At 32.6% G+C, this 13,109-nt stretch overlaps 1 protein-coding gene across 1 annotated transcript; it reads right to left on the bottom strand.

The window, feature by feature from the left end:
• Nucleotides 1-2,380: 2,380 nt before the first annotated feature.
• On the bottom strand, nucleotides 2,381-11,202 carry LOC105341506 (sulfotransferase 1B1-like). The gene is made up of 6 exons (XM_011448067.4): nucleotides 11,074-11,202; nucleotides 8,522-8,719; nucleotides 6,348-6,668; nucleotides 4,100-4,203; nucleotides 3,615-3,789; nucleotides 2,381-3,428 (listed from the first exon to the last, which is right to left on the bottom strand). The coding sequence occupies exons 2-6, from the start codon at nucleotides 8,700-8,702 to the stop codon at nucleotides 3,316-3,318; spliced, it is 894 nt and encodes a 297-aa protein (XP_011446369.3). The 5' UTR covers nucleotides 8,703-8,719; nucleotides 11,074-11,202; the 3' UTR covers nucleotides 2,381-3,315.
• Nucleotides 11,203-13,109: the final 1,907 nt, after the last annotated feature.

The raw sequence follows: 13,109 nt of genomic DNA, 5'->3' as shown, positions 1-13,109 counted from the left end.
TTTGCTTATCTTGGCATTATTTTTTACTACAATAGTAAATTGTCTAAAGCCGAGAAACAACTTTCTGAGCATGGTAGGAAGGCATTATCTGTATTGAAAAAAAATTAGAGACATGTTTTTTAATCATAATACTTTGCTATCATTGTTTGATTGCTTTGTTGGCAGTGTCATTAACTATGCTTCTGAGGTATGGGGTTCACTCAAAGCACCTACTATTGAGAAACTTCACCTTGATTTTTGTAAAACATATCTTGGGAGTTAAAAGGTCAACTTGTAATGTAGCAGTTTATTCTGAATTAGGACGCTGTCCTCTGCTGTACCAAAGAATATTCAACATAGTTAAGTTCTGGAAAAAAATACTGTACCATAATAATTGTATTATTCAACATTGCTATTATACACTATATGACTGTGTCGAAAAACATAATGCAAAAAACTGGTTGTATCATGTTAAAGATTTTTTATGCAATCTGGGTATGTTTGAATCGTGGGAAAAACAAAAATAACAGCTGCAGATCTCATTGTTGTTAAACAACGTATATTTGACCAAGCTACACAGCATATCTTTTCTCAACTAGATATTTCTAGTAAATGCTCTTTTTTCAAATACTTTATTGCAACCCATGATTTACAATTTTATTTAAGGAAACCTATTCCAAACAAATATCAAAAGTGTATTTCCAGATTCAGGTTGTCTTCGCATCAATTGTCAATAGAAACAGGTCGATTTTATGATATTGAAAGACACAATAAAAAATGTTTTTTATGTTCAAATTCTATTGAAGATGAATTTCATTTTATTATAACATGTCCCAAATACGAAGGCTATGGCAAAAAATACATGAAGCCTTATTACTGGAAAAAACCTTCAATGTGTAAACTTTTGCAACTTTTTAATGTTGAAAATGTAAAGGAATTATGTAATCTGGGTAAATTTATTCACTTTAGTTTGAAAATAAGACAAGATTTACTTAATGCAAATTAGATGTTGATATCATATGTACACTTCTGCCACATTCTCCTATTAACTTACATGTACGTGTATATTGTTTATATTTATTGTACTGATAAGCTGTATAGCTTAAAGTTTATAAAGAACTGAACTGTAATTTAATCAATTACATCTGCAAAGTAATTGTAATTTAATTGATTACATTTAAAAACTCTTGTAATGGTAATTGTAATTTAATTGAAGAATTTAAGAAAGTAATTGTAATTTAATTAATTACTTTCAATTGTAATTGACCCCATCCCTGGTCAGAAAAGTTGTTATTTCGCTGAAAGAATTCTCAGGTAGTGTAGATTCGTTCGTTCAAATCATCAGTGGGGAGGGGGTGTCAAATTATTACCAAAAATATAATGAGAAGAAGCTTTAAAAATCCTCTTAAAAACCAAATGGCCAAAAAAGCTGAAATTTCGCAAGAAGCATTGTCAGACAGTGTTGATTCAAGTTAGAGGTGTCAAATTTTTACATATAACTACAAAGAAATATATATAGAAAATTCTTAAATATTTCTTTTCATCAACCAGTTGGCCAGAAAATCTGTAACTTAAACGGAATCATCCTAAGGTAATGGAGATTCAAGTTTTTATGTGGATTTCCTTGTGTTTTCTAGATTGTGAATCTATTTTTTGCAACCAGTCACTGAATAATACAAAATGCTGATATTTAAATAAGGTATTTAAATCTAAATCATATGCATTTTTAAAAGTGCGGTTTTTAAAGATAAATTTAATAAAAAAAATCAAAGAGACAAGAGTGTCATGTATCATAGGACACCCTATACAATGGTTAAGACTTGATTTAGATAAATATGTGTTATCCTTGTGTAGTAAGACTAAGAGTTTCTTTCTAGTAGTAACCTCTCCCCCCTTGTGGGAAATACACTCTAAGTAAGGTACGTATGGCCTGTAAATCATTTATATACATGTCTCCAGATTTAATATACTAGCCAAATTCTAACGCACGCTTGAATTGCATTTCTCAGCGATAAATCAGCAGCTATTTGAATCAATTTAGTATAAAAACATGGCTGCATCATTTATGTAAAGTCACAAGTATTTTAAATGTGTTTTTCTAAAGAATAAACAAGGGGACCATTTTTAAAGAACTTTGCTTTTACGTTATCGATTATCAGCTATTGCAATAGTTTAGAGATCACATATGATTTTCAAGTTCATAAAAAAAATGATCTCTTCAATTCATTTATTTCCCACTTTCTATCGCTTTAAAACACAGGGACCTCCATTCATACTTTAATGTTCTATATTATCAAAAATGTTACACTACATGCTAAGTTTGATTAAATTGACTCTTTTCATATTATCGTCTTTAAAAGCCTTATGTTAGTTGACATAAACATTATCAATAAAGAAAGACAGCATCGGAAAATTTTTATTTTCAACAAATGTTAAACAAGTATAACATAACCTGGGGCATCCTGCTCTCTATACATCGAAGTATTTCATTCGTTACGATGGCCGTCCACCAGTAAGTATAGAACATGGTAAGGTATTACATCAGAAAGATGCTGGTTCAGATTCTTTAACAATAAAGTGTTGATATGTTACTGATTAAAAGAAAAAATTCACTACACTTCCAAAAAAAAAATTGGGATTGACAACAAAATCTTTTTTAAAAAGTTTTCCTAAGAAATTGAGGGAAAATCCCAATATGAAGCATATTATAAAATCACATGTTGTTTTTTGGACATGTTATATTTAGAATGCGAAATAATAGAACCTTGAAAAACCAACATTCAAACTATTTAAATCATAAAAGGCGAATTAAGAATTTTTATTCAAATCACGATTTTAAAACATTCATATACCAAATATATTTGTTATAAGCTTTGTTCCAATTATTGTTTATATGTTTTTGATTTCTAACTGCATGTCGTCTGAATATTCTCTAAATATATACGAAATTCCACTTGAGTAACAGATAAAAATCTAATTTAACATAATTAGTACACTTTAAAAATAAATCCAACCCAGTTATATAATCATTACAAAATGTGTTCCTTTTATTGGGTAAATAGTGTTTTGTGTTGAAATAAATGAAATATATCAAAATATTATAATTGAAAAATAATAAATCTTAATCATCAGCATAGATTCATACTTCTATTAAAAATGGAGGTTGCAACGATAACCATCGTACGAAAAACCCATATATTTAAGATATTTATCTATGAGATTTGCTCAGAGATAAATCATCAAATTAAGGATTCATAAATTAGGCCCTATGTAAAATGCATTTCTTCTACCTAGAATCTGCAAAAAAAAAATTGCAGCTGAAATGAAAGAATGCATCTAAATACAAAATCTAATCTTTGTCTTTGATTTGGCCATTTTCTGCTGGTAGATAGAGTCAAACATGTCACTTTGGGCGACAGTGAACCAGTTTTTCCAGTCACCAACTTGACCTGAAATGTAAACAAGTGCACGGTTGAAGGAAAATTTCCTCCCTCTTAATGCTTAATGATTTCATCATATCTTTCAACACCAATTTGATTTCAATTCACCTCTTATATAACATCCATTATTTCTTTCTTTAATTGGTTTAATTCTCTCTCTCTCTCTCTCTCTCTCTCTCTCTCTCTCTCTCTCACCTTTTCTGTACATCCCGGAAGGATTATTATCCCTCCACTCTGTTACATCTTTCACTGCATTCTTATCCCTTTTCATTGCATCAAATTGACAGAGACTGTCGATATTCTGAATTAACTCATCACTAACTTCAGTCCCCAAAAACCGGGCCAGCTTTGTGATTTCCATATTGCTGTCCTGTCAAAAAATTATCGATTCAGATTAAATAGATTATTTCATAAGAGACATACAGTCCAACGTATCTCAACATATATAGAACGTAAGTTCTTTAAATATGTCAAACGTGAAAAACAGGCGACATGCGTGTAATAAACATTAATTGAGAAACTTTTATGCAGCATACATGTATGCTATATTTTATAATCTGATATAAAGCCCTTCATATGTTAAAAAAGTGATTTGAATTATGTTTAAAACGTATGCTTGATCATAACATAAATTCATTTTCTAATGTTAAATATATGTTTTCATAAGTGGGTGATATGACCTCTTTCATGTCTTCGTAGTAAATCACGTGAATAGGATAATCCGGGTGACTCTCCTTAAATCTCTCCATTTCCAGAGTGTAGTCAAACCAAGACCCATAGTCCACTGAAATATTGGTTAGTGATTAGATTAATGAAGGTGGGGGAATAAGATGGAGCAAAAGCCCAAGGTTAATAGTTCAAATCAATTTCGGTTCAAATTCCGATTTTTAACACTTATTTTTATTGATAATTTATCAAATAAAACTAGTTGAAATAATAGGTTTCGATGGTAACAATTAAGTAAAGTGGTATGGAACACCGCTATATTGTAACATACTTACTATAAAAATAAAACAATAATCAAGTAAAATTTTATATATGATTTCTTTCCAAAATGTGTTACTCACAAAAAAGCGCAATGGTTTGAAGCGTTAACTATGATTCTGTAAGTAATGAGCTAGAATTTTGCTGACACTTTAAGTATTTTGCATTTTTTATAAATTAAAAAAAAACCATTTCGTTTGGTTAATTTGAAAATTCTAAACCGGTGAAAGTACTAAGAATATAATGTACTTTTATCCATATTGATTTCGACAAGTGTCTTAGTCAGAACTGGCCCAACGTGTTTGGTGAACGTGCGTGTGCTACGGATTTTGCCAGTCGTGGCTCCTGTGGCTGATCGTAGTGTTAAATCCGTATTGAAATGATTGAGAGTGCAACGCGAGACAAACGGACGTTTGACGTACCAGTCGTAGATGTCACGTACAGTTTTGTTTGGAGAAGGGTTACCATTCGTAACATGCGATGCCCGTAGGAACCGCGTCTTACAATTATCGTGCAACGGGCGGACGTTTGCTTTGCGAATGGCAGCAATAATATCTGCGTCGTAGGTCAATAGCAAGTCAATCGTACGACGTCTTCTTGTGCTTCACGACATAACAGCTGCATGGATTAATTTTCACATTAAATAAAGATTTTTTGTTCTCTTTAGACGTGTACTGAAATAAATCTGCAGTAAGCAAGTGAATATTGAAACGTCAAAAGAACCCAAAGTAAAAGAAAACTATTATTCTGTAATTGCTGCTTTGGGAAAGCTAAGCTGGAAGGCTCAAATGAAGAATGTTTTGAAAAAAAATGCCTAATACATAAAAAATGAAAATTTCTCTAAAACCTAGAAGAAAGTCTGCGCAAAAAACTACTTCAGCGAAGTAAATATCAATTTTAAATAATAATTTTCCTAACCTATATTATGTCTCTGAATGTTGTTACATTTTTGAAAGTAATAATCCACATCGAATAATTTTTAAAAGACACTACAATTTACACTTCAATCATGTTAAAAATCAAAGCCTCCACACTTTTTCTTGAGGTAGACATTTTCTTAATATATATATATATATAAGACAATTGAAATACCATGGGGTTGTCACCCCCCCCCCCCCCCCCACACACACACACATACACTTTTATGGGACCAAGTAACAAGTTAAAGTGAAAATAAGGATATCAACAGTGAAATTGAAGCAAAAAGCTTGAACGAACGTGAATCTACAATTTCTCATGATCCTCCACACAAGTTTCAGCACTTATGGCCGAATGGTTTAGGAGGAGAACAGTTTTAAAGATTTTCTTTTATTAATTTTAATATAGAAAAACAAATATCAAACACTTATTGTGGCCAAATAAAATAAAATGAAAAGAATTAAATTTTAATCTACACTAGACTAAGTGTCTTCTTAGGATGCTTCCACACAAGTCAAAGCTTTTCTGGCCAAATGAATATTGAGGATATTCTTGAACTGATTTTGTTTTATTTATCCCTATATAAAAATCAAACCTCCACTTTGGGGCCCAACACTAACCCCATGATTTAAAAAACTTGAATTGACACTTCCTAAGGATGCCCTCATCTGGCCAAATTGTTTAATAGAAGTCGTTTTTTGAAAAATGCTAACAAATTATCAATAAGTTCAAATCATATCCCATTAAAAGGGCGTTTGGTCTTTCATTTTATATTTTAAAACACTTGAATTTCCTTCATTCAAGGATGCTTTGAGGCAAGTTTGGTTGGAACCGACCTGTGGGTTCTCAAAAAAAAAATATAATAAAAGTTTATTGAATGGGTGGGCGGACGGACAGACAGACAAGCGGTGGACAAATGTGCATCAGAAAAGGCCACTTGAGCTTTCAGCTCAGGTGAGCTGAAAATTAAAAAATTAGATCAATGATTATAACAAAATAGAGAATACAAAATTGAAAAAGTGTAACCTTTTCCTTGAATGAATCGTTGTAGGTAATTATCCCATGGTCCATCAAACTCGTACTCCAGAAGTTTTTTGTGATGGTTGTAAAACGACACAGCGATGTCCTTAGGATTACGAATGATGTACACAATTTTACATTTTTTGTCAAAAAAATCTTTGGGCAGATACTGGAAATACACATGCGTATTCAAGATCCTAGAGGAAGGAAGACTCTCGAATGTTTGTTCGGTGATTCCTTCCATCATTGTCGTTTGTTTGATTTCCGGAATACGCTCGGCTTTTCGCCGGGCCAGCATACTTACGACTTCCCATAACCAATGTGATCCTTTACAAAAAAAAAACCCATCCAGTTATACTTAAAGAGTCAATTGAATGCTAATATCATTTCAAAGACTTTGAAACTTCTGTTCACCTGTGGGTAAACGTTTTACACCAAGTCTTTTCTAAATAACTATCCTGAGAATTTTGCAATTGTTCATCATTGTACATATGTCACTGCATAAATAATAAAATGTCATGCAATTACTAGTGTATAAGTTAGACGCTTTGTGAAAAATAAAATAAAAAGTAATAATCGTTCACTTAAGATGATAGTACATTTAATTACATGTAACTTGATGGATCTATCAATGAAAGGATGTGAAAAAGTAAAAAGAAAATTAACCAGCTTTTGGATAACATTGAAAAGCAGTAATCATGCGTTACCGTTCACTAAAGAACAAGAAAAAGTTTAAGGTCGCAGAACTCCCTTTACCCTTTATGATCAAACTAAAACCGGAATTGACAAAAGAAAGAGACAACATAAAATAGGCATATGTCTGCTATGATCTTGACATTTGAGTTATAAGATAAATCAAGGATCACTGAGCACTCCCAAAACACAAGTATTCTTTGACGTGTGAAGCACAATCCTGATTTTTCCATGAGAGAGAATATACATGTACGCTCTAGACTTGCCTACAAGTCTAAGGTTGTAGACTACGACGTGGACACTTAAGGATGATGAATGTCCTAGGAGCAATATGTGAGTTGCTCTGCCAACTTCTTGCCAGTGTTTTATCTGTATTTTAAATATGTGGTCACATTTTTTTCCATGTAAAAGAAGCTTGTGGACTAACCCTGGACATATTTAAGCTTCTTTTTTTTTTTTATAATTTGTGCGATGTTTAGTACAGGGTGACATCCATGCTCGGGTTTAGAGGACGCAGAGTGGTTTGATGACTGAAAATTCAAACTAATAAAATCACTAGTCATAAGTCCTGGAAAACCTCTGGCAAAAAATTATCATCGGATCTTCCAATTCCCTTAATCGCAAAACATTTCCATGGAACCACATTTGTAACTGACCTATGCGATTTTGTCAAGTTAAAAGTTACGTAAGCTTTAAAACTGTAAGCATGTAGTTTATTATGATTTCGTCCAGCAGTTTGCCTTGAAATATTTTTTTTTAAATTTTAGTTTATTTATCTCGATTCCAATAAAATCATACAAACTTCATTTATGATTATTTTGTTTTTTCAGAAAAGTTGGAAAATTTGAAAAATGCATGCAACAAAAATTAATCTCCTGCACTTATTTGGTGTAGAGACATCCACCTTAAAGTAAAGACATGAAAAATAGAAAATATTGGAAATTTGCTGATATAATGATTTAGAAGAGGAAAAATAATACTGTATGCATGTAATGTTCCCTCTCATCTTCAAATGAATGGAAATAATTTGGTATTAATTAAAACTAAAAAAAACTAAATAAAAATAACAAAATTAGTTGCTAAATCCTTCAAATCAAGATTTTAGCTTTAAAACTTACCATCTGTTAGATATAAAGTATGAGAGTTATACATAGTACATGTAGAATATCTTCCGTTATACATTGACGACCCATAATACATGTATTTACTACACGCTTTATCGTAAAATTAATTTTTCTAATTTTGACTCTACCATATTCAATGAATTCATTTAAGAAAAACCCATTTCACATGAATGCTATCCATAAGGTTCACTTTTTTTGTTTACTGGGTCAAACAAGTAATACTATTGAAACAGCCTGGTTACCATAAAAAAGACCATGATCTTTGTGTTACTTTGATGCTGAAAATGACTCTAAAAAATCTTATATATATGAAAGCATGTAGTTTGATGGGGGTGGGGGTGGGAGTTCAGCGTAAAATTAAACCTGATTTGGGATAAGCGCTTATAATGACGTCATCATTTCTTGCTTTCCAGCCTGTCATTGAACGAAAGTGTTTTTCGTGATCTTCCATCTTAGAATTAGTTATACGATAACCATCGATATCCATAGCACGTATCCATGTATCGTCATCCTTATTATCCGCCCTTATTCTTATTTCTGGCATAATGGAGTCGTCAAAAGCTGAAATAATATTTTTTTTTAAAATAAATTGCAGGGACCAATAATAATAATAGTGATGTGCCTGTGCTTTATTCATACAGAAAAGCACAGTCAATTTACAGAAACTAGTCATTATGGTCTTAAAAACGTACAGAAACTGATATATAATAATAAAGAATGATTAGTTTTTTAGAAGAAGATTTTTAACGATTTACTCTATATATTCCTACACTTCCTGAGGATGATTCTACGCAAGTTTCAGCTTTCCTAGCTTATTATTTCTGTGAAGAAGATTTAATTAATAGATTCCTATGTAAACATCTGACCCCCCCCCCCACCCCTCCACATAAGTTTCAGCTATCCTGGCAGGTTACTGTAGTTTCTGAGAAGATTTTTAAAGATTTTCTCTACAGATTCCTATGTAAAACTTCGACCCCCATTGTGGCCCGATCGAACCCCAGGGGGTCATGATTTTCACAACTTTGAATCTACACTGCCTGCAAATGCTTCCGCACGAATTTCAGCTTTCCTGGCTGCGTGGTTCTTGAGAAGAATATTGAAAATTTCTCAAAAATTTTCAATAATTCCTAATTATCTCCCCTTAAAAAACGTGGTCCTTAATTTTTATAACTCTGAATCCCCTTTGTCTATGGATGCTTTGTGCCAAGTTTGGTTGAAATTAGCCAAGTTGTTCTTGGGAAGATGTTGAAAATGTGAAAAGTTTACGGACAGACGGACAAAATGTGATCAGAAAACCTCACTTGAGCTTTCAACTCAGGTAAGCTAAAAAGTTCTGAACACAAGCCGGACAAAAACAGCAAAGGCAAAGGTCAGGACATCTTCCCAAGTCAAGGGTTTCTGATCCGCTCCGCTCTACATAAACCCTTGACCGAATAGGCAGAGTTTGACGGGGTTAGAAACCTCGTTGGTGTCATTCAAGTTTGCATGATCCAATGAGAAACGTTGTTTCAATAATGATGTTAATTGTAATTTGATCAATGTTGAACCGTTGTCAAATAAATTTGAGGCGGAATAGTAAGTATTTGACAATCTATTATCGGTTTTTAGTCCGAATGAATCCATATTTTCTACGAATTTGATTTTGTTCATGGGAGCGGCCATATTGCTATACTGTTTCTGTTTATAAGCGTTCTCTCATTGGTCAGAACAAGAGGTCACAAAAGTTTAAAAATGAGTACTCTCACTAGATGGCGTAATCGTTAACCCGCATATGTGTTGTCTTTTCGGTCAAGGTTTTATGTAGAGCAGAGCGGATCAGATACCCTTGACGTGGGAAAATGAGGTCAGGAGGACTACATGACCACTGATAAAGAAGTAAAGGAAAACATCAGGAAAGATATAAACGTGATCATACATACGGCGCATGCACATAATACCTTTTAACCAATACCGGTACATGCACAATTTGTTTATTTAAATTTATAAATAAATCAGGCACGTAGCATCGTTTTTGAAAGTGGGGGGGGGGCCAGACTCATCCAAAAAAATTTGACAAGCAAAAAAAAAAAAAAAAAAAAAGGAAAATTTATAGTTTCCCAAATGTGTGTGTGGGGGGGGGGGGGGGGGGGGGGCAACTCCAAGATAATTCAATTTTTTATATGTAAATTTTAAAAAATTTGTTGCTGCGAGAAAAAGTGCCCCCCCCCCCCCCCCAATGCTACGTGCCTGTAAATATTGCTGAAATCGAACGTATAATAATTCAATTGATATGGTTCTGTGGTATTAAAAAATAGCTTGATAGATAGGCATGATTTTAGTATCTTACAAAACTACGAGCATGAAAATTATGTGATCTATCTAAAGAGATACTAGTAGACAAACCATAATAATAATTGCTCAATTAAAGTAAGGGGACCGGTAACAGAAAATTACTTTAGAAATATAATTTAAACATTATGTTTTCATCTGAATAACTTTAAAAAAGCTCAAATTAATTTTAATTAGAATATTATCGAGAGCCCTTATTGTCAATGTGGATTACCAGAAGATTCCTGTCAATTGATTTATGAATGTGAGAAATATACCAATGCACAAAATGAACTGTTTACAAACCTTTTAAATTTAAACCATATTAATTCAAAGAATTTGTGCTCGAACCGTTTGTATATGTTTTTTAAAATAAAATGTTTTATCTGAAAACAGACTGTAGCTTGCCTGTATGTAAATTTTAAATTTAAATTTGATAACAGACGGTTGTTTCAGTTAAATTGCATAACATTCAAAAAAGGAGACTAGTAAATGTATATATATATTCCAAATTCCATTTTGAGTTGTAAATAGTAACAAATATAACAAATATATTACACCTAAAAAAACGCAATAATTTATGAAGATAAAAACTACTTGCAATTTACCTCAGCCGTGAAATTACTTCCACCAGGCTTTCTGAACATGTGACCTATTTCTCTGTTCCCATTGGTGGCTGATCGATCCTTCCAATTATCATACTTTTTACACAGCTTGGCGTGTTTATGTCGAAACGACAGAACACACGGTCATTCATTCTTTCATTCGTACTTTATTTCTCTCATATGAGGATTATTTCAGAACATACAATTATACATACATGCAACACATATAATTATATTTGCATTTCCATTGTTCTTTCCCACTGTAAGCCCATACGGAGGAGCTGCAATTATTTCTCTATAATCGCAATTGCTCTGTCAGTATACTATGACGTCATAAAGGTGTAACGTTATATATACTTTTCCATGACGTTATAGATTTAAACCACTATACGATACATCATGTGTTTTTCTCCATCTCCATTAAAATTGACGCATTTACATGTAATATTAAAACATGTTTTTGATAACAATTTAAAGGAATTACTGTTATAACATATCATTGATTCTGTTAACAAATCTATGTGAATTAAAAAGATACATTACAGTCTGAATGTTTACTTTTGATGTAATAGCTAAATGTCAAGGTCTAGGCTAATACAGGGTATTTGCGAGTGGTAAAATGCAAATATAAGTAATAAACAACGATTATTTAGTGAACATGGCGTTATGAATAGCAACTGCTCTGCTAGCATATTTTCCACGATGCGCTAGCGCGCATCATGGAATATGCCAACAGAGCAATTGCTATTCATAACGCCATGTTCACTAAATAACGTTGTTTATTTCTTAAATATTTACATTTCACAAATATTTTGCATGTAAAGCTACTGCAGATATAGCACCATAACACAGACAGGGTACTAAAAGGTTAAATCACGAGTTTTAATTGCGACGTCACAAACGTTGAACGCTGATAAATACAACGTCACAAGCGAAAATCAAAGATCACGCTTGTGGCTGTTACAGTGGCTCTTCCATTAATTTAAACTTACCCATAGGATAATACAGTAATTTTGAGGTATAATTCGCATTTGCGTAAAAGGCAAGAAGGTAAAAAAATGTAAATATAGGCATTAAATCCTTATTTTTTGAAAGATATAGTCTCATAACTGCAACGGTGTGTGCAAACAAATTTTCATAACGCGCTAACGCGCGTTATTCAATTTGTATGCACACACCGTTGCAGTTATGAGACTATATCTTTCAAAAATTAAGGATTCAATACTTAAATATATACATTCCAAATACTTTTTGCATGTAAAGTGTGTGAAAAGATACTGCAGTTATAAGACCGTAACACACACACAGGGTACCTAAAGGTTAGAATGACTAGTTTTATAATGACGTCACAAACGTTGAACACTGTAAAATGTAACGTCACAAGCGAGAATCAAAGTTCACGTTTGTGGCTGTTACAGTGGCTCTTCCATTAATTTGAACTTACCCCTAGGATAAAACAGAAATTTTGACCTATAAATCACATTTGCAGACAAGGCAAGAGTTAAAAAATGTAAATATAAGCATTAAATCATTATTTTTTGAAAGATATAGTCTCATAACTGCAGCGGTGTGCATACAATTTTTGCGTTACTCAATTTGTATGCACACACCGCTGCAGTTATGAGACTATATCTTTCAAAAAATAATGATTCAATGCTTAAATAAGACAAAGCATAAGTATTTACATATATACAAATAATAAAAATAAAAAAGAGCAAAGCTCGTTGCAAAGCAACGAGTGGGTCTTCCGTTAATGTCGGAAGTAAAGCTGGAAGTTTCTGTAGTTTACATTCAAAATATTTTTTGCATGTAATGTGTGTGAAAAGACACTGCAGTTATAAGTCCGTAACACACACACAGGGTACTCAAAGGTTAGAATGACTAGATTTATTATGACGTCACAAACGTTGAACGCTGTAAAATGCAACGTCACAAGCGAGAATCAAAGTTCACGCTTGTTGCTGTTACAGTGGCTCTTCCATTAATTTGAACTTACCCTTAGGATAAAACGGAAATTTTGACATATAAATCACATTTGC

This window comes from Magallana gigas, chromosome 6, assembly GCF_963853765.1.
Source record: "Magallana gigas chromosome 6, xbMagGiga1.1, whole genome shotgun sequence".
NCBI classification, from domain to species: domain Eukaryota; kingdom Metazoa; phylum Mollusca; class Bivalvia; order Ostreida; family Ostreidae; genus Magallana; species Magallana gigas.
This window is presented reverse-complemented; position numbering and strand designations above follow the sequence as displayed.

Excerpts from the sequence above, each read along its gene's own strand:
- LOC105341506 (XM_011448067.4), bottom strand. The coding sequence starts at position 8,702 with ATGCCAGAAATAAGAATAAGGGCGGATAATAAGGATGACGATACATGG. Across the intron at positions 6,669-8,521 it reads AAGCGCTTATCCCAAATCAG|GATCACATTGGTTATGGGAA; the intron begins GTTTAATTTTAC and ends TTTTTTGTAAAG. Across the intron at positions 3,790-4,099 it reads ACTACGAAGACATGAAAGAG|GACAGCAATATGGAAATCAC; the intron begins GTCATATCACCC and ends ATTTTTTGACAG.